Source organism: Schistocerca nitens, chromosome 2 (assembly GCF_023898315.1).
Source record: "Schistocerca nitens isolate TAMUIC-IGC-003100 chromosome 2, iqSchNite1.1, whole genome shotgun sequence".
Taxonomy (NCBI): Eukaryota; Metazoa; Arthropoda; class Insecta; order Orthoptera; family Acrididae; genus Schistocerca; species Schistocerca nitens.
The window spans coordinates 1,185,673,392-1,185,696,939 of NC_064615.1; the positions used below are offsets into that span (position 1 = coordinate 1,185,673,392).

Genomic DNA, 23,548 nt, shown 5'->3' on the forward strand with positions numbered 1-23,548 from the left:
AAAAATTGGACATCACTATTAGGGCAACAGAATGACAGGGAGTTGTTGCTGTAATTTACACTCCTAACGGCGCATTCACCATCGTCACCATTTACAAACCACCTAAGTGTAAAATACAAGATCTTCCACAGATTGTAGCCCAGCTTCAAACGCAGACTTCAACGCACACCACTCACTATGGGGTTGAGTAACACATGATGCGGATGGCAGAGAGTTAGTTACACTTTTTGAGAAGTTCAATTTGATTCTTCTAAATGATGGTTCTCCTACTATGATACATAACCCAAACAGACGACCGTCGGCCGTCGATTTGACATTGTGCTCTGTTGACTTCAACGATGTAACAGTAGTGGGCGGTCAAACGAGACCCTCTTGGGTCAGATCATTTCCCTCTGGAAATCACAATAGACTTACCTATAAATACAGTAGAAATTATCTACCCCAACAGCAGGTGGAAAATAAAGGATGTTGACTGGCCAAAGTATACTGCAACAGTCCAGGCGAAGTTTCAATCTTTTAACAATTTGTTAGCTCCGAAAGAGGCCTACCAACAGCTAATTTCAATTAGTATTTTAAACATAGCTGCGCTACAGCAACGGTTCCACGTAATAAGATTAAAAGCAGCCGGCCAGTTGCAAAGGATAAAGTAAACTTTACCTAGGTTTCGATAGATTTAAATCTATCTTCTTCAGAAGACGGCCTGAGGACAATGAACATCATAATTTATATTAAAAGGTCTGAAACATGAGTCAAGAATTAAGTATAACATATATTAGAAGAATCTTGTATTACAAAATGTGAGAAAGATTCCTGGTACTTACAGTATTACATTAACATGGAGTGATATGTCTTTGTCATTTTTACAAACAACTGCATAGCTCCATTAGTCCAAATAAAATATAGCCCTGAGTACAGGGTTTGTCAGACAAATAAAAATAAGTACATGGAAGTTGGAGAGCGCATAAGCGACTGAGTAAAATCGGCCAGCGTAGTAGCACTGCGGCCAGGGCAGGTGGCGCTCAGGTCGCGAACTATGCGCCGATTGGCGTACTGAAGTAACATATGAAATATCAATATTAAATGCGTCCTTAAATAGAGTGACAATAAATAAATGGAAAGAATTTAACACTCCCGTTATGACATTGTGGGAGCTATAGGAACAATAACGTAGATACATACATCAAAAAGGCAGGTGGCGCATCCACCGTGAATTAAATGCAGTGGCATATACAGCCAGAATAAAAATTATATTACCATATTAGTGAAGCACACAGAACGTATATAAGTCAAAACTTTAAGAAAAATCAGTAATGGCTCTTGAAACATAAATTACGCAACCTGGTCCACATTCCAGTTAATACACATTTTAGAATAAGAGAAAATTACATGAGGGCCGATGTAGTGGCAGCCATACATCGTGAGAAAAACACATAATATAAAAGGTAGTGAGCTGAAAGATTTGAAAGTGCATTATAGCTTCCTGAGGGAATAGACTACTGAGGTTACTAGCATTATTGTTATATATTAAACAGTACGGGTTTAAAGCCTTCGAAAAATTGTCTACAGGCAAGGTTCAACTGATCATTCAGTATATTGCCGTCTTTGAGCTCAAGATGTTTAAAAATAAATAACTCTTCCCACAGATCTAGTCTCCGTCCTTTGACTTGTCTGTGTAGGATAACCGTGTCTTCTAACTGTTTAGGCGTATGGCCGGCTATCAAGAGGTGTTCAGCGAAAGTAGAGTTGTGAATATTCATTCCTTTTTTACCTAATAGATGTTCTTTATATCGTGTTTTCACAGCTCTGCCTGTTTGACCAATATAATATGAGGGGCAGTTATTACAGGTTAGTTTGTAAACACCTGAATTAGAAAACCAGTTATATTTTTTATTTAGAAGACGTTTAATCCTATACGATATGTTACCCAAGAAAGGGATGGAAATAAATTTTTTAGTTTCTGTGGTATCTGTGGGGAGGTTATTTCTCAAAGTCGAACAATTTTGGGACATTTTCTTATTGAGCAGGTAATCGATCATATTCTGGTTGTACCCATTATTAACCGCAATCGCTTTGATGACATTCAATTCCTTTTTTTGATCCGCAGGCGATAGAGGAGTGGTTACCTTTCGGTGAATGGCGGAATGAAAAAATGCCATTTTATGAGCTTTTGGATGAGTTGAGTCAGCAGGAATGATATTATCTGAATATGTTTCCTTGCGGAAGATATTGAAATGGAAGGTATTATCTTGTATAGAAATTGTTAAATCAAGAAAATTAAGTTCACGTTTATCATTTTGAAGTTCTTTTGTGAAGGAAATTTTTTCATGTAATCCATTGAAAGTATTAAAGAGATGCTCTAACTCATGGTCAGTGCCATCAAAAGCGATGAAGATGTCGTCAACATAACGTGCATAATAGCGGATTTTGTGGCGTAATTCTGAACCTGAATTGAAGAATGTTGTTTCCAGGGCGTTGATGAAAACCTCTGCTAGAATACCGGCGAGGGGGCTACCCATTGCTAGACCATCTGGCTGTACATACATTTTCCCGTTAAATGTGAAATAATTGTATTTTAAAATGACCTTAAGCAAACCAATGAGTTCCGCAATCTGAGTTTCACTTAATTTTTTATGCTTAAGAAGATTCTCTTTTACAAGGTCTATGGTTTCATCAACCGTGACATTTGTATAAAGGCTGACGATGTCGAAGGACACCAGTCTAGTGTCAGGTGTACAACTTACAGATTGAATATTGTTAATTAATTCCTTACTGTTTTTTACAGAAAAGTTATTTTCAAATGTGAAAGCATCTTTAATTTTAAAATGGAGGCGCCTAGCAAGTGTATGATGTGGACTGCCTATACCATTCACTACAGGGCGGATCGGGTGATTTTGTTTGTGCAGTTTAAACTGACTTCTGAGCACGGGTGGTTTCGGGTTCATATTTATAAGCCCTTTCTTTTGAAACTTATTGAACAGGCTGACGGAATTAGTTAAAGTACGCCGGATTTCATTTTGCAGTTCAGCAGTAGGATCTACAGTAACCTCAGTGATGTCGTTTTCCTCAAAAAACTTTACAGTCTTCTCTATATATTCATTTTTATAAACCACGACAATGGTGTTCCCTTTGTCACTCTTAGTGACTAAGGCGTCGTGCTCTCTAAGTTTATGATTAATGCTTTTTACTATACTATATTCGCCCGATTGCCCATTAGGGGATAATTTAATTTCTTTTTCTATTATGTTGTTACATTCGTAGGCACATTTGACTTGCTCCGCTTTCTCTAATTTCAGAGATTCTAAACCGATTTTTAGATCTACAATGAGATTACAAATAACTGGATATTTATCGAGTTTAGCAGGCAAGTTATATTTAAGGCCTTTACACAACAAGTCATTTTCAGCCTGCGTAAAAGTAATATTGGTTTTATTTAGTACTCTATCGTAAAATAGGTGCTTGACACTATTGTCTGCTGTATTATAACTTTTACTTGTGGTCCTATTACTAAACTTCAAAAGCTTTCTTTCATGTCTAGTCTTGATTACTTCTTTACGATTAAAGAGCCATTCATTAATACTATTCCACAGGTGGTCAATTTGAAAATTACAAAGATCTTTAAAGGCTTTAGTTAAAAATAGGTGTATGCAGTAGGCTTCACTATTAAGAACATCTTTTTTCTTGTACAAATTTACTGTGCTCTCCGAAATGACTAAATGCACTAGCTTCTTTTTAATAGAAGGAACTCTGTTACACTGTTTAAAGTTTAACTACGCCTTCACATAATCAGGGATAATGTCTTTCTCTAGGCACTGGTGATTAAAGTCAATAGCCATACCTGCTTTCACAATTTTTAATTTGATGTCCATATACCTGGATGCAGCTTTTGATACCTCGGCAGGCAAGAATTTCAGTATTTTAAACATAGCTGCGCTACAGCAACGGTTCCACGTAATAAGATTAAAAGCAGCCGACCAGTTGCAAAGGATAAAGTAAACTTTACCTAGGTTTCAATTATTGAAGACGCTGCAACAATTTCCATTCCAAGAAAATAAGAAGTCATCGTTTTGAAGCAGCGGCCCCCTGTCTAGTGGACACCAGAGTGCTCTAGAGCCGTAGCACAGCGCAAATTTGCGTACAGTAACTTCTGTAAACAACAAAATGTAGAAAACTTCATTGAATATTGGAAAATAGCAGCGAAAGTTCGAAGCCGGTTAAAAGACTGTAAAAAGAATAGCTGGCAAAATTTCTGTGAATCTTTAAATAACAATGTTAGTATCGCTGATGTTTGGAAGAAATTAAGATTTTTCAAAAACATAAACTCCACTATGCGTCAGCCATTAAGTGACACATGGCTTGAAGACTTTGTGAATTTAATCTCACCAGCTTCAGCAGCCGAGCAGCCATATTGCCCCCCGTTGCAATTGGATTACAATCATCCGCTCGTGGTACCGTTTTCATATGAAGAACTGATGAATGGTAACTTCCACACCTGGTAAGGACGGTATACACTATCAGATGATAGAAAATCTCCCAGATATAGCACTCAGATATTGTACAAATATGGATGAATGACAAGCTAATAGAAGATTGGACAACTCAAGTAGTGGTACCCATACTGAAACCACATAAGGATGAAGAGTAGGCCAAATCATATAGACCTATTTCTCTTTCTTCCTGTATCGGCAAAACTTTAGAGCGTCTGGTAAAAAATCCCTTGGAATGGTGATTGGAATCAAATCAGACTCTGTCATCAAGTCAGTATGGGTTTAGAAAAGGCAAGGGAACAATAGATAATTTAAATATTTTAACCTCAGAGATCTATGACGCAACAACAAGCAAAGAGAATGTAACAGCTATATTCCTGGATATAGTTGGAGTGTATGATAATTTCCGTCTACCTCTGTTGCTATGGAAGTTGGAAACCGTTGGAATCCCGCCACAAATGATTTATGGAATCAGCACTTTCCTCGCTGAAAGACACATATGGGTTCGGTTCCAAAATAAGTTAATTGGACCACGTCGTCTTACAAAAGGTCTTCCACAAGGAGCTATCCTCAGCCCCCTACTAACGAGCTGGCGAGGATTATCCCTTTTCCAGTTAAAATCCTCCAGTATGCAGATGATATTTGTTTGTATGTGTCGACCAAAGGAAAGGATCAGGCTGTGTGTGAGCTATCCATCAAAGGCAATGGGCACACTGGATTAAACATTACGTAGCTGTGGGTTACAGACTTCGGCAGAAAAATCGATACTTGTTCCTTTCACGATCCAAACTAGACTAGACTGTTTGAATAGTGTAAGACCTTCTGGTCATAAAATACCACTAAAATCCCAGAGGAGGTTTCTTGGTGTTATCTTCGACTCCAGAATAAGTTGGATACCTCATATTCAAACCGTCGTCAGTACGTGTGAGAAAGCACTGTACCTTATCAGATCAGTGACAAGAGTATGGTGGGGGGGGGGGGGGGGGCTAACGTTGATTCGTTCCCGTATAGACTACGGATGCACGGTCAGTCACACTGCTACTAACAAGTACCCAGCACTACTGGATAAACTGCAGTACAGAAGCTTACGCATCTGCCTCGGAGCTATGCACTCTTCTCCCACCAACGCTCTTCTCCTGGAAGCATCAGAAATGCCTCTACATATTCGCAGAAAAATGATGTGTGATCGTTATATCTTACAGCCGATGGCGGATACTAAACATCCACTGATAAAAAAGTGCGAAACGCTCTCTCAAATCGGGAATAACAGAAATGTCACGAAACAGCAGTTTTATATCTACAAGCAGTACGAAGACTGGAAATATCTCCAAAAGAAAGCATATCGAAGTGAGATTCTTCCAATGTTCCTATATGACTATCACAGTTCTTATCACCATATTCCTGTAACATACGTCGACTATTCCAGCAAAGGAAAAGGATATGGACAGTGTTCACCCACATCGCACCTGGCACAAAAGTGGGCAGGATATATTAAACTGTATACAGATTGCTCAAAAATGGGGACGGAAAATCATACCGGATGTGCTTTCTTCTGTCCAGAATCTGCAGAAGAAAGGAAGTTTCAACTACCAGGTGATGCTTCCAAATTTCTTGCTGAAACTTTCGCTATTATAGAGGCAATCAAATATGCAAGATCTCTCAAAATACCCAAGGCAGTAATACTCACTGACTCTCAAAGCGTTCTGAAATCCATTAGTTACAGTAATTGGGACAAAATGAATAGTAACTACACCCTCGACATCCTGGATCATTATCACAAAGCTAAGAAGACTGACCAAACTATGGAATTTGTATGGGCCACATCCCATTCCGGCATTCTATACAATGACAAAGCTGATCAACTAGCGAGAGATGCGCTTAACAGTGGAAGACTTATGGACATTAAACTCCCACACACAGAATACCTCGTAAGCTATTTTCTCACGGCAGGAAGAATGGAATGAAAGCCAACAAACAAGAGTTACAAGCTATGCACGTATACAGACTTTCATACCAAGACAGACATGGTTTGCGAACATCAAACATTCAAGGAAAATTATATCGTCCATTGTGAGAATGCGTCTCAATCATGGATCTTTCCCTGCCCACTTCATAGAATCTGCGTATCGGAGATACCCCACTGTCAATGCGAAGCGGAAACAATTGCTGATGTAAATCACATCTTATTTCAGTGTAGACGCTATGACAAAGGCAGAGTCAACTTTTTAAAGGAGCTCTTAAGACTTGGTCACTGCCAGCCGCTTTGCACGATTCCAATTCTTGGAGACACAACCAGGAGTACATACGATGCCATATCCCGGTTTCTAGCGACAGAAGACATAGAAATCTAAAATGAATTGAACTTCACTAAAGAACTCAATTAACAAGTAAATTTTTAGCACTAAACTGTGTTTTGTAATCTGATTAGAATAATTTTGATCTGAAAACATATGAATGTATGCCCTAAACAGTATGTATGACGAAGAAAAAAAATGTTATCTTGTTATGTCTGTCAGTATATTTATTTGTGATGGCTAAAACGTTTGCATGCTAAGGAAAAAAATAAGAAATCATCTCTGGCAAATTCTGACGTCAATGGTCAAAGCTGACGGGTTGTATCCCGTTCTTCAGTAGTCCCAAAAATAGAAAAGCGAAATGATTGACTGATGAAGTTGCAGCGCTCCATGTGGCCTGGCAGCAAAACTAGGTCACGTTACCAGCAGTCCCTGTATGAGGTTCGATGCTTCATAAAAAACTTTATTTCTTATTAATGCAATGCCATGAACTGCCAAAAGAAACAGTTACAAAGAGTACTCAGCATTCAAGGAGTACACAAATCGTCACTTAGTCTGCTCCAAAGAAAATACAAAAGTACAATGTGTGCAATTTATTCTGCTGGTGGCGACTCCCACACCGACAAAACAAACTGTGACAATGGACATGTTCCCGTTGTGCTCTGAATAAAAAGACTGCGTCTCCCCATGCTCAACAGTGTTGCCAATGTTGGAGTAGTTATTTACAATATGCAGTCACATATCTTTTATGCTCTGAAAGCAGCTTTCTAATTAGTACCGATACTTAAAAGTGGAGTAAGTCCGAAGTGATCAAAAATGGACTTAATTTCCTTGTGCCCTAAATGCCCCATATACCATATGTGATGTATACACACAATTTTTTAGGTTCCTACACACACACTTTCACATACGGAACGTAATAACTATCTATCTATCTATCGCTTGAGCATTGTGCTGCTGTTACACAGGGTCAGCCATCGTTAATCGGATTTGGCACGTTAACGGTTAAGGGGTGGCCGGGTGCCGTTCCTGCCGCCACCCCGTAACCCCCGCGACGGAATCAGTGTACCCCAACTGTCTGCGGCGAGTGCGAATGTGTGCAGATGTCTGTGAGCCGCGTAACTGAGGCGGAACATGGGGACCAGCCCGGTATTCACCTATCGGGATGTGGAAAACCGTATGAAAACCACATCCGGGCTGGCCGGCACATCGGCCCTCGTCGTTAATCCGCCGGGCGGATTCGATCCGGGGCCGGCGCGCCTACCCGAGTCCAGGAAGCAGCGCATTAGCGCTCTCGGCGGGTGTGTGGAACATAATAATTATGTACTCGTAATCTATTAAAAGTGAAACACTGCATCAGTGATGGGGTTATGTTGCTATTGGCAAGATGAAAAGCTTAGAGAAATTTCAAATTTCAATGACTGAAAAATAAAAAATATAGAGTCATTTTGATCAAGACAAATTCCTTAATATTTATACGTAAGTTATGTAGTGGGATAGAAGATATACGAATTTCACATTACGTATTCGGTTCTAAATATTCCTTAAACGAATATAAGTAGTGGTTTAATAAAAATTGTTTCAGTCTAGCTTCCATTACTTATCCGATTTTTTTGAGCTTTGATGGATGACGATGGTATACTTTGATCCCTATATACTTTTCAGTGTTTCCATATATTTTCGTGTTGTGTGTTATAATCTATAAGAGACTTTTGTTTCTTGTGTCGTGGGAGTGATGATCCGGTTTCCGCTTAGGGACTCTTAACTGCTATACTGTAAAACAAGTCAAATTAATTACGTGTACACATGCTAAGGACAGTGTGGTGTCATTACAACAAACCACTTGTGCACTGGGTATCAAAAGCCCGTCAGCGTGTACTTGAGTAACTGCGGACCGCAAGGGATGCTGACAACGTGGTAGTGTACGTAAATCAGCCCCCCCCCCACCCCACCCCCCTGTCCGGCGCTGGGTCGGCAGACGCCTGCGACAGCGTTCGGCGGCCAGTTCGTCAGCACAGCTCGTCCCTTCAGTTTGACAGCTCAGCGGCTACTGTTAGGTCTGCGAGAACCGACACAACTAGAAAGGTAGCTTACTGTTGAGTTGACAAAAGACTTCATTCAGAGACTGGAATTGCTTGTTATAGTCTACATGACTGCTTCTCAAAAGATAAGTAAATGTGTTTGATTATTCCGTTACAGCTCCATAGCGTGCCCAGATACCCAGTCTCTCTCATGCTTCCTAGTCTACGAATTACTGTTGTGACCATTCAGGAGACAATGGGCGGGATTCTAAACTGTGGCCTGCAGTGCTCGTGTATCTTTTTAAAAGAGAGTTTTCTCACTACATGCTTCTGTAATTTAAAAATGTAAGATTCAGAGTAATTTCGCCAGAAAATTAGAACACAGCTAACGAGAGACTTCTCAGCACAGCTAAGGCAATAACCATCTGAACAAATTACGTTTGCACGTTCAAACAACTTGAGGTAATACGAATACATACAAGTTGACTGCAGCCTTTGATGCTTTCCTGGAAAAGAGAACCATCTGCCTCTAAATCTGCTGTAAAGGATGGTAGAAAGTGGAGCGAGTGATCGGCTGAGAGGGGCTGCAACGAGGTATGATTTAATGGTACACTGATGATACATTCTAGGGAGAGGGAGGTGTTGCTGCAGGCCATTATCACGCATTTAACCGTTTTCTTCCGTTGTTCTCTCAGGGTGTATCAGTTGTGTGGTATAACTTGCAATCGACTCATATACAACTGCGTGTTCTTTGTGTCACTTAAGAGTGCTATCTACCTGTAGTTGTTAACAGCAAACGTCTCCGTACCACAGTCAGCAGAGGGCTTCCAATGTACGTGTGATGAATCGTGTCCATTGGCTGAAAACGTATTTCAGCACCCTCCTCTAGACAAACGTCAAAAAAAATGGTTCAAATGGCTCTGAGCACTATGGGACTTAACATCTATGGTCATCAGTCCCCTGGAACTTAGAACTACTTAAACCTAACTAACCTAAGGACATCACACAACACCCAGCCATCACGAGGCAGAGAAAATCCCTGACCCCGCCGGGATTCGAACCCGGGAACCCGGGCGTGGGAAGCGAGAACGCCACCTTTAACGAAATCTGTCGGAATAATGAATGGAATTGATTGATTTTTCGTTAAAGAATAATTATAAATTTTATCGTTTGCTTTTAAGTTAATTTTCTTTCGTGCGAACTTTGTTGTAGAACCACTCTCTTATTTTCGTGTGGTAATAAAAAATTTTACTTTCTTAAGAATTACGTACATTTAAAGAAAAAAATATTTACGTGAACTCATATGAACTGGTTAAGAATATTTAGTTGAGAATTGAGTCTTTAAATCATTCGGCCTTGGCATACACTTTCCAGATGCAGTGGGTTTTTTTGTTAAATATTTTTACTGAATTTTATCCCGGCACTAGCCATAGAACACAAGATTATCTCTATCAGCAGAAAATGTTTTAATTATTGCCAAGCCGATCTTTATCACTGATCAAACCTACTTTACTATGCATTTGAGTTATTTTAAAGAACCGAACTGTTTAAATTTCAATGTTAACTAACATTAACTATCCGCCTACGAATGCACAAACGTATAATTAATTCAAATTTTATCAGCCACGGGATCACTGAAAAGGAAAACAATTTCTTAATTCACTATTGATTTTTATGCATCTGTTCCCGATTTACGGGTTTGATAATTTTTTAAATGTGCCGCCTCTTCAGATCTGCGATTGTTGGTCGCGGCACAGCCCAGCAACACCGCTAAGAAATGTTGACAAATTCTTAAAGAAATTTTATAGATGACGTGGGCAAGCTAATTTACATAAATAATTCACACCTCTGATAAATACTGATATATTTAGCTCAAACAACAATTCAACTCACATTAATTCGTAACGCATCGTCTAATGGCGGCTAAGTCCAGACAGAGACAAAAGAAGTCTACCTATTCGTTAGGCCGGTATTACACTATCAAATTTCTTTGTCAAATATCTTTGTCCAATATCTTTGTCAAAGATATTTGATAGTGTAATAGGGATCTTTGACAAATGTCGTCCAATATTTGATCAAATCTAGGCCTAGGCCGTATATTTGATCAAAGAAATCGCTTGTCTTCTGTTCACTGCAATGCGATATGTTACCACGCGGAGCGCTAGCATCGCTGCAGCGTTCTGTCGTCTGTAGTGTTTTTATAACCATTGCCGGTATTAAATACAATTGGTGTGTGCCGACAACTACAGAATTAATAGAGATGTCTGAAGCTGATGAGGCGCTTTACAACGTGAGGCACCCTGAATACAAAAATAGATTAAGAAGATTGGAGGCCTAACCTGACGTAACCTAACCTAACCTAACATAACGCTCTCCTGTAGCAAGGAATCGGAGTGTTATAGTGAGCCTGTCTTCTGAAGATGTAGCAGTTCTTAAGTGAAAATTGTGCTTTGTGATATGAGGATACACTTCATTGAGCACATACAGTAATGTATGCTCATCCATTCTTAAGTAATTGATGTACGACTTGACGTCTTCCACTGTAAGCTCACGTAACAAGTTTTGTTGAATGCTTTTATCGTGTCGTCGTAAAACCCACGGCTTCACCCAGATTAGATTAGTTTTTCGTTCCATAGATCCGTGCTGAGGAGATCCTCGTGGATGTGGAACATGTCGATTTTTTTTAAGCTGAAATAAAAATACTAATAGTATGAATAAATACAATACATCATTTGTTTCTATTAAAAATTTCGCCAATGGAGTAGAAGGAGTTGGCCAGTAGTAAGTCTTTCAGGCTCCTTTTAAACTGATCTTTATTTCTATCTAAATGTTTTATGTTTCCTGGCAAATTATTGAAGATGAGTGTTCCTGAGTAGTGGACCCCTTTTTGAACTAAAGTAAGTGCTTTTAAGTCCTTGTGCAGATCATTTTTGTTCCTGGTATTGTATGTATAAACTGAGTTGTTTGTTGGAAAAAGAGATATATTATTTACGACAAATTTTATTAAGAAGTAAATATACTGAGAGGCAGTAGTTAGTATACACAGTTCTTTGAAGAGGTTTCTGCAGGAGGTCCGTGAATTTACACCACAAATAATACGTATTACACGCTTTTGGACCTTGAAAACTTTTGTTTGACTTGAAGATTTACCCCAAAATATTATCCCATATGACATTATGGAATGAAAGTATGCAAGCTTTTTCATTTTTATGTTGCCTATGTCTGCTAACACTCGAATTGCAAATACAGATTTGTTAAGGCGTTTCTGCAGTTCTGTGGTGTGCTCCTCCCAACTGAATTTATTATCAAGTTGTAATCCCAGGACTTTTAAGACTGTCGACCTCGTATGTATGGTTCCATTTTTCCCCCCACTTCTTTTCCGCATGTGCACACAATGCAATTGGAGTACGTAGAACTGCTGCGGTTAATAACAAGTTGTTGTCAGCCATCTTTAACTTTGACGAAAAATTTGATGACAGTGTAATACCCCTTGTAGCGCTACGTCAAAGATCTTTGTCAAATATATTTGACGGATTATTGGATCACATCTTTGATCAAATCTTTGACAAAGAAATTTGATAGTGTAATACCGGCCTTAAAAGGTTCTTCACAGTGACCTACCTCGATAACGTCTACACAGAGAAGAGCAAAGAATACATAATGCATTGTCCTTAAATAGCAGTACTGATTATTAACATTTCTTTGTAAATTAACGATATTATTCTCTTCTGGCAAATTTTCATATCTCTGGTACCGCAAATATTGACACATTTTACAATCACATAATAGATACAGAAAAATTCCTATCCTAAATACAGAGAAATATTACAACAAAAAATATAATGAGAATAACTAATGTATTTTATACCACATTCAGTAATATTTTTGTTCAATAATTACGATATATACAACTTGCCCAGAGCGGCGTATATGGTACAAATACACTCTTGTTGTTTAATAACGTGAAAATGCCAGGGAACGTTACATTGCCCCCTGGCAGCATTTGGCAAAGAGTTTTTACACTTTGACACAATGGTGCCAGTAACGTTCTTTACACTTCTGTATGTTTTACGGAATGGCTCTTCTATTTAGTCCCAGGGTTATATAAGTTCATGGCTCCCCCATTTGGGCGTAGGCAAACAGGAAACCTGGGCAAAACTGTGCCGGAGCCCAGCCATCCCAGTTGGTTTATAGTCACTATTGTCTTTTTAACAGTTATTCATTTGAATTAAATTAGCAGTTTGTCACAAACGGGGTTATACAATTACACAATATCACAGTCATATACAGTTCAACAGAAGGTTTTTTGTGTGTGATACTATTATTCTTGTGATACACTACAAGGTCACTTGTCCTAGGATATATCACTCACGGACATACATAGTAAATGTTCAATGTTTATCGAAATGAAGTCATTGACATGTTATTCAGTTATGTGAACATTTCAAAAAAATCAATAATGTTGTATTTGGTGAGCGGTGCGGAGTGATTGTTGGGCGGCGCTCGGCGCGGCGCGCTGACTCCGTGTAGGTCACCGCCCCCGGCGTTGACAGCTACGGCGCGGAGGGGCGTGGCTGCTGGTCTGCTACGGGCTGCTGCGGTCGCTGCATAGCTGATGTAGCCGGATGCGCGTTGGATATCAGCTCGCCCGTGCGACGTCTTCTTGCAGTGCTCCAGGAAACATGCAACAAGTTCACAAACAGTGTACTATCCTTATAGGGATTTTTCCTGCTGTGGGAAAGAACGTACACAGTTAGTGGCAGTTATTACTCAGTAGGCCTTCACTAGTCTGGTTTGCACAATGTATCGTTGTCACAGTAACACGTTTTATGGGCACACAATATTCTTCACCATGTCATGACTTGTCATTAGTCACACGCAAGTTTTCACCTTAGGACAAAATCAAGATGTATTTCTGTAGTCAATGCGCTTTCCTAGCGTCCCTTGACACACAAAGAGTTAAAGTTTGACACTAAGTTGATCCACCGTCCGTTTTCGGCTCACTGTTCGTGTCGTGCTAGTTCCTTGTCCACTTGCACACACGGCGATGATACAGTTTTTTATTACTTATACACAACTACTCCGTGACGTACTGCTGCAGGTTTAACAGTCACTGTCTGTCTCTGCCGCACAATACTGCACTTTTGTTAGAGTTCCTTTATTTTTATTTACAATGTCCGCTGCTCAATTTTGTTTGTAACAGCACATTTGTAACTCTTTACCAAGGTGTGAGATTTGCGTACATGGTAACAAATATTCAAAATTCGGTATTAGTTTGCCCAAAGTCATCTATATTCGTGTTCGATTAGATTTTATTTGTGCATTCCAGCCGGATTCAGGCATATTGTTCAATAACTCCTTTGTACTCATGTCACACTTTACTATCAACGTCCTACGTAACTACAGTGTAGTCTCTGTAGGCAAAAATTGACTTGGACTGTATCTGGCTAACTCCTTTTAACTGATTGAATATGCACATGCTTCAATTGAAGCTTCTTTGTGCGTAACTTTGCGTTACTTAAATTTGCAACAAGTTTGCCTCCCGTGGTGCCATCGGGTCACTATTGGGTGCATTATTTTCTCTGATAATATTGGTGAGATAATAAAGTTCTCAGGGCCTCATATTACTGATATTATTCTGGGTTCGAGTCTGTCAATCTGACAGCTACACATGTATACATACATACACATAATAGAAAAGATTGTGCCAATAAATATTTCAAATTTGACACACATATTGGAAATTATGTAGTACACTAACTAATCCTTACTAAAATGTTCTTCTTGACTGAACTTTGTCACAGCTTAACACTACAAATAATTGCACTAATCAGATTATCTGTGCAAACATTTAGAGCATGGTTTAGATAACACAAATTAAAAGAGTACATAACATAAATATCCATACACATGAGAAAGTCAATCATATTCTTATAACTAAACACTTCTACACTAGGACACATATTATTAATGTTCATCATTTACAAAAGAATGGTGTCCACATAGGACTATTAGTCTTTTACTGTATGAATGCTTTTACATCCTTACGCGGATACAGTCCCCGTACTCTCCCTGAGTGGGGATCTGCTAAGAGATAGCTACACTCATGTGGCACACTTACTACTCTAAAAGGTCCATTATATACCAATTGCCACTTGCTATTCTGTTTCAAGGATGCCGAGGACTTAGGATGATTGCGTAAAAGTACCAAGTCCCTAACACTAAATTTTTGGTTATTCGTCACATGTCGGTTATATTTTTCTTTCCTTTTCTGAGCGCACCTGGTAAGGTTGCACCCTGCTTTTCTTATCTTCTCTTCCTTAGGCTCAGGAATGACTGGGACCTTAGGCAAAGGTGCCAGCCACTCATTCAGAACTCTATTATTATTCATTAATATCTCGTTTGGTGGATACCCCGTAGAAGCATGCGGGGTTGCGTTGTGAATTTCTACAAACTTAGGTAACAGATCTGGCCATCTTGTGTGTTTATATGCAATGTATAACCTGAAAAATTTATTTAACTCTCCAAATGTTCTCTCTACTAAACTTGCTTGTGGGTGAAAGCGGGAAATTAGTATATGCTTTATATTTTGTTCATGTAAATAGTTTTTCCAGGTATGGCCTGTAAAATAGGAAGCATTATCCGATATTATCGCTTCAGGCTTACCTACTTGTGTAAAATATTCTTTGCCTAACCATTTAACTATCCCACGAGCAGTGGCTGATTTAAGGCAGTATATTTTTAAATATTTTGAGAAAAGGTCATACACCGCTAAAATGTACTTCAATCCACCCCTGGCTCGTGGGTAGGGTCCTGCTATGTCTATAGATACTAACTGAAGTGGTCGATGAGGCACTATAGGATGCAGTTCAAACCTTGTGGACTTATTTTGAAACTTAGCTTTTTGGCACAGAGGACAAGTCCTGATAATGGTGCGAGTCTGCTGGCTTATCCCCTTAAAATGACAGAATTTGGATAAAATCCTTATTGTTTTGCCTATCCCAGCGTGACCCCATGCTAAATGCGTGTGCCACACTACAGCTGGGATAGCCTGTTGTGGTATACACACGACTCCATGGTCATTTGACACACCTGTTTTATAATACAGAATATTATCTACTATTTTGAAATTCTGAACACTTTTAAGATTGGTTCCTTCTTTAATTTTGCTAATGATATCTCGCCAGATCGGATCAGTTTCCTGCAATATAGACATATTCTTACACATATGTAAAAAATCCCTCCTATGTACCTTATCTTGTACTAAGAGTATTCGATATTCCTCCGATTGTTCTAAAATATTTGACATTGAGGATTGCCCTAGTGGAAGCCTCGACAAGGCGTCTGCTACAACATTATCTTGTCCTTTTAGGTACATGATTTTAATTTTATATTCCTGTAATGCTAACCTCCATCTTAGCAAGCGGGTATGGTATAATTTGCAAGTCATTAAATAGCTCAGAGCCTGGTGGTCACTGAATACATTGACTTCTTTACCATAGATGTAATAGTTAAATTTCTTTACCGCCCAAACCACTGCAAGAGCCTCTAATTCGGTAGCGGAATATGCTCTCTCGCAGGTGTTTAGTGTGCGGCTGGCAAATCCGATTACATTGATTGTTGTGGGGTCGTTGCTCCTGTCCCACTGAAATAAACAAGCGCCCAGACCGTATGAACACGAATCTGTCGCTATACAAAAATCTTTTGTCATGTCTGGGTGTCGCAGTATGTTTGCATTCACCAAGGCATTTTTGATAGCGTCAAATGCGCGTTGACATTCTTCTGTCCACACCCAGTGCGCATTTTTACGCAACAGGCTCAATAAAGATTCGTTATTCATTAATTGGTTTGGAACAAACCGTCTAAAAAAAGATGCTAGACCTATAAATGCTTTGAGCTGTTTCTTAGTTCTCGGACTAGGAAACCCACGAATTGCATCAAGTTTTTTGCTGTCAGGTTTGATGCCTTGTGGTGTTATTATGTGACCTAGAAATTTAATCTGATTACGTCCAAATTTGGATTTATCAAGATTTGCTGTTACCCCCGCTTGCTTAAACCTTTCTAAGACTTTACTCAGTAGTTCTACGTGCTCCTCCCAGGTGGCAGTGGCAATCACCAGATCGTCTACATACACTGTTACCCTTTGCAGCAAATCCGGACCCAAAACCGCGTCAAGGGCTGTTATGAAAACTCCTGCACTTACATTTAGGCCGAAAGGTAGTACCCTAAATTGGTAGCTTCTTCCCCCAAATATAAATGCAGTATATTTCCTCGACTCGGGTGTGAGCAGGATTTGCCAGAATGAACTTCTCATATCAATAGATGTCAAATATTGCACTCCATGGAATTTTTGAATTTGCTCATCAAGGTTTTCCGGATGAGTCCTGACAGGTACAATAATTTCATTTATGTCTCTCGCATCTAGTACTAACCGTACCTGTCCGTCTGCTTTTGCTACCGCCACCAAAGGACTACTATAAGGGGACAAAGACGGTTCTATTATTCCCCACTCGATCAGTTTTCTTATTTCTTTAGCTACTATTTCCTTCTTGGACCAAGGAATGGAGTATGAGGCTCGACAGTAAGTTTTGTGAGGCTTTACCTCGATCTTGTACTGATATCCCTTAACAATTCCTGGTCGTTCAGAAAATACATCTGCATAATTAGATAATAACTGTACCAAATCCTGCTGTTGCATTGAATTTAAATTTTCGGACTGTGATACTTTGTTCACAAGTGCGTCCACATTTGCTTTTAACTGTTCACCTTGTACGTCAGGATAATAGAGATTCTGTCCTAGACAATGATTGTCTAAATGTAGTATCGACTGATTCCTACATTTTATGTTAATAACGTTACAATTAGGTACAGGTACCTCTTCAGATCTGAGCATGGACAATTCTATTCTCCTACCAGCATTCATCAAACTTAATTTTCCCCGAGAAAGGTCGATTATTGTGTCCCTTTCTCTTAAAAAATCTACCCCCAAAATGCAGGCTACCTTTAAACCCTTTACTACCAGGAATGAGCACGCTATGGCTTCATCCCCTATATACATCTCTACCCGCACTTGGAGTTTAATTATTTGTCGCTGTGCACTTATGGCTCCAGTGACTCTACAATTATTCACGGGAAAAGTCAGCATACGCCTTTCCTTCCCCAGTACTTTGAATAAGTCCATACTCATGACACTAACAGTAGCACCTGTATCTACGACTGCTTGCACATCAATATTGTTAATTTTAATCTCTATTATCGCTTGTACTTTGTCTTTGTGTTCCTTTATGCACGTGGATGGTTCAGTTATTAATTCATCTCCCATCTGTACCCCGTCATTATACCTAAGGATACAGATGTTGTTGGGTGTTTTGTTCTGTGTCGGGCTGCTCTCACTCCAAACCTCAGCCGACGATGGAGAGCGTATCTCGGCTGCATCTAGTTTGTTGAATTATTGCTAGTGGATGGGCGTGGCTGCTCTGTGTCACTGACCTCCACTATGTGCACGTTGTGTTGCGTCGGCCGCCACGGTTGCGCAATTGGCACATTTTGTGGTGGCGGTCGGTTATTGTCATATCTATCACTGTTTTGCCGGTCCGGACTGGGCCTCTGGTTCTGTGGCCAAGTTCGGTTTGCATCATTATAAGTATTAGTGTTGCACGGCCCCCTGGCATTTTTCCATCTACTATTGCTTGGTGGGCCTGTTTCATACCGGTCATCGAACCTCCTCTTCCGGTCATTATTCACCGGCGGACTATTGCCGTTCCGGTCTCTACCTCTATTTCCGTTTTGTGCATACTCTTGTCTCCTATTATTACCTCCGCCGTTTCCATTACTTGGTGGAGGCGTGTTATTTCTACCATTTCTATAACCGTTTCCGTTACTTCTAGCCTGTTCAGAGGCTGCCTTAACGTCCTCCTGAATCAGGTCAATTGAGTCCAGAACAGACAAGAAATGTTCCATATCATTTTCAGGCACGTGTATAAGTTTCTCCTTTACATGTATCGGCAAGTGTGATTTCAAAAGTCTGATCAAATCCCGGGATGAGATCTGTTCGTCCCAGTAACGGGTCTTATTAATGTACTTCTCAAAATATTTTCGCAAATTGCCTAGTCGTGGAGAATACGGCTCTGGATTATATACTTCCTTCCGTAATCTCTCTTGAATACATGTTGACCAATATTTGGCCAAGAATGCCTTTTCGAATTGCTCATATGTATCACAACTGTCAGCTGCTTCGGTTGCCCATAATGCAGCATCTCCTTGTATGTAAGACATAACAAACTGTATTTTCTGGGTATGACTCCAAACGCTAGGCAAAATGTTTCTAAATCCCTTGATAAACACTACAGGGTGAACAGATTTCTTCTCCGTTGTAAAGATCTGAAACTGTCGGTTCCTAATCAGGCTTTCTTCAATCACTACTTTGGAATGACATTTATTCGTTTCGCTTACATTGGTTGCCTGTGCTGTCTCGCAGTCGCAATTTTTTACTGCAGTATTTATATGCCTATCATTGTTGGACCTGGCTGGCGTGACATACGCCTGCGCTTCGTCATGCCGCAAGCTAAGCTCCATCTCGGCAAGACGACGGTCCACATTCCGCTGCCACAGCGGAATGTCTTTTTGCACAATCCTTTTAAGATTCTGCACTTCCGCTTTTGAGTCCACTTCTCTGGCCTCAATTGCGGCGTGCACTTTCTGATCTATTTCTTTTATGACTTCATTTTCTACTTTGTGCACTTGTTCGATCACTTTGTCCTCAATTACTTGAGTTGTGTCAAGTTCTAGTTGTTCGACCCTATTAGTCAGGACACTAATTTCCTCTACGATATTGGCATTAGCCACTTGAATACTATCTACTCTTTCGCTTAATTGCTGCACCGTTTTGGGTATGGTTTCATATTTTTGTTTCAAACTAACAATGTCACTTTGCATAACTTCTAAAGTTTGCATCAACTGCAAGTCCCTCTCATGCAGGCGTCGGTCACGCTCTGCTTGTTTAGCATCACGTTCTCTATCGCGCTCTGCTTGCATACATGCAAATTCAGCTACCAATCTCTGGTCACGCTTTGCTTGTTCAGCATCACGCTCTCTATCACGCTCTGCTTGTTTGGCATCACGTTCTTTATCACGCTCTGCTTGTTTACATGTAAATTCAGCTACCAATCTCTGGTCACGTTCTGCTTGCATATGTACAAATTCAGCTTAATGATTGCACTTCTGACATCTCACCACTCTCTGGTCCGTGTCCAGTGCTTGCGGATGGCACAGTATTTCCGCTATCAACTGAATCACTGGGTGGCAGTGGCAACATTTCTTGCCCTTCTGCCCCCAGATTCTCACATTGTACTTCCTGAACTACGTCACTAACATTACTTTGTGTCCCACTTTCTAACTCGGTATCACTATTTACTGACTGTTGCTCATTATCCATGTTGATATCTTTCTGACTACGCAATCTAACCATAGTAAACAAAAGAAATAAAATCTGAACTAAATATCCTAACACTCAGGTTTCACTGACATAATCACACAAGAAATGGACATTAACTAATACACACTTACTATATACTACACTGACTAACTACCTAAATGTCCTGTTATTTTAAAACAAAATACTAACAACAAGCACACCACTAATGATCCGAGAACACTGCACTGAGGCTACTTTACTACCCACAGGACAACTACACTGTAGCTTTACCTTTTGGTGATCTATCTAGGGCGCAGCTGCCCCCTGATATTGTGGTAGATAATTAATTTTTCGAAATAATGAGCTCTCTTCTTCAGCTTGCCTCTGGGTACATAGTGTTCTCATGCAAAAAATCATACACAGGTATTACCACACAATATTGGTTATGAAATACATACAATACATAGAAAAATTATTAAATGTTCTGCAACAAAGTTCGACTATATTAATTCCCTAGTTATCTCACGGGTATTTAGTGGCCACTGCATATTCGAGCCCCACGTTGGGCGCCAATTTAACGAAATCTGTCGGAATAATGAATGGAATTGATTGATTTTTCGTTAAAGAATAATTATAAATTTTATCTTTTGCTTTTAAGTTAATTTTCTTTCGTGCGAACTTTGTTGTAGAACCACTCTCTTATTTTCGTGTGGTAATAAAAAATTTTACTTTCTTAAGAATTACGTACATTTAAAGAAAAAAATATTTACGTGAACTCATATGAACTGGTTAAGAATATTTAGTTGAGAATTGAGTCCTTTAAATCATTCGGCCTTGGCATACACTTTCCAGATGCAGTGGGTTTTTTTGTTAAATATTTTTACTGAATTTTATCCCGGCACTAGCCATAGAACACAAGATTATCTCTATCAGCAGAAAATGTTTTAATTATTGCCAAGCCGATCTTTATCACTGATCAAACCTACTTTACTATGCATTTGAGTTATTTTAAAGAACCGAACTGTTTAAATTTCAATGTTAACTAACATTAACTATCCGCCTACGAATGCACAAACGTATAATTAATTCAAATTTTATCAGCCACGGGATCACTGAAAAGGAAAACAATTTCTTAATTCACTATTGATTTTTATGCATCTGTTCCCGATTTACGGGTTTGATAATTTTTTAAATGTGCCGCCTCTTCAGATCTGCGATTGTTGGTCGCGGCACAGCCCAGCAACACCGCTAAGAAATGTTGACAAATTCTTAAAGAAATTTTATAGATGACGTGGGCAAGCTAATTTACATAAATAATTCACACCTCTGATAAATACTGATATATTTAGCTCAAACAACAATTCAACTCACATTAATTCGTAACGCATCGTCTAATGGCGGCTAAGTCCAGACAGAGACAAAAGAAGTCTACCCATTCGTTAAAAGGTTCTTCACAGTGACCTACCTCGATAACGTCTAAACAGAGAAGAGCAAAGAATACATAATGCATTGTCCTTAAATAGCAGTACTGATTATTAACATTTCTTTGTAAATTAACGATATTATTCTCTTCTGGCAAATTTTCATATCTCTGGTACCGCAAATATTGACACATTTTACAATCACATAATAGATACAGAAAAATTCATATCCTAAATACAGAGAAATATTACAACAAAAAATATAATGAGAATAACTAATGTATTTTATACCACATTCAGTAATATTTTTGTTCAATAATTACGATATATACAACTTGCCCAGAGCGGCGTATATGGTACAAATACACTCTTGTTGTTTAATAACGTGAAAATGCCAGGGAACGTTACACACCGCACGACCACGAGATGCGGGCGACAAACGTCACTGAGTGTGAAGTACTCCATTTCTGTGGCACATCTTGGACATAATTTGAGTCTTCAGTTTCATAACAGCAGTGATTCTAAGTTAGTGACGTACTGGAAACCCTTTGTATACATCTGATTATTAGTCGTCCTGTTTACAGAGTTAGTGCAGCACGGCATGTATTTTCACATGTCAAACATCGCTGCTATGACTTTGTCTGCTTCCTTTTAACAGGCATTCTCTATTGCTGACTGATGCAAGAATAGTATAATTTCTGAACCATAATCAGATGCCAACAGTGGTCGCTATACACCTCCAGAATGCTATATTATACATATATCAGAAAGTCTCTACGGTTTTCTTTGGTGCAGAAGGAAGTAGTTTTATCATCTTAAAGTTTGTCACTGTAGTGAGTGGGGTAGACGACATGCAGGGTGGATGTATGTGAGACGTTCCACATAAAACATTAGAGTATTTAGAGCATTGTACTCTGCATGACTAATATTTTGGAAACCACACAGCTTTAACATTATAGTGTGTTTAAGAGCAGGACTGTGTAGCCTTAGGAGTGCTTGTGTTTATTTTATACGATAATTTTTTCTCTTGCCAATACCTTCTTGAAACTGACCCTAGACACTGGAACAATATTTTAGAATTGATAGTAGAGTTGATTTACGTAAAGTGCTTAAACTCAGCCTATCTGGAGCTCCATCATACGTAAACCACCCGTTTCTTCTTAAACGTCTGTTACATTGTCACAACACTTCCGTATCTACTCGTAATATATACCAATAAGGGCGCATCTGGAGAGATGTTCTGCACTTGGATGGGTTTCGTGACTAAGACTGGTGTGGAATAGTCTTCACTCAGCAGCACATAAGGACTCAGCTGGCTCTGTTCATTGCCATGATATGGAATGTAACAGGTATAGTACCCTCCTACTTTTGGTCAGCTGCAAATTACATTGGCGACAATATCGTAGGGAGTGATGATCAAAGACAATGCAGGGAGATCTTTCAATCTCCAACTTTATTCTAAGAATGTGGGAATGCTCTGTGACTCCCACCCACATAGGGAAAGATGGGCAATCGTAGTCACAAATTACACGCTATGATCGAAGTGCGTCCGCAGCTCGTGGTCGTGCGGCAGCGTTCTCGCTTCCCGCGCCCGGATTCCCGGGTTCGATTCCCGGCGGGGTCAGGGATTTTCTCTGCCTCGTGATGACTGGGTGTTGTGTGATGTCCTTACGTTAGTTAGGGTTAAGTAGTTCTAAGTTCTAGGGGACTGATGACCACAGATGTTAAGTCCCATAGTGCTCAGAACCATTTGAACCATTTGGTATACTTTGGTGTATATGTTCGAAAATTAACCATGAACTGACATACTGCAGTCATCTATCAAGATTCACGATTCATGCACGCAAAGTAGTGGAGGGATGGTTTAGTGATAATACAGAACGTGGGAAGTGTGCTGCTGTGTCACTGGTCAGCA

General features: G+C 39.5%; 1 protein-coding gene across 1 annotated transcript in view; it reads right to left on the reverse strand.

The window, feature by feature from the left end:
- Positions 1-13,230: 13,230 nt before the first annotated feature.
- Positions 13,231-23,548, reverse strand: part of LOC126235649 (dapper homolog 3-like) — a 29,552-nt gene continuing 19,234 nt past the window's right edge. The window contains exon 4 of the mRNA XM_049944364.1: positions 13,231-13,470. Within this exon, the coding sequence (XP_049800321.1) occupies positions 13,231-13,470 (240 nt within the window). The remainder of the gene's footprint in view (positions 13,471-23,548) is intronic.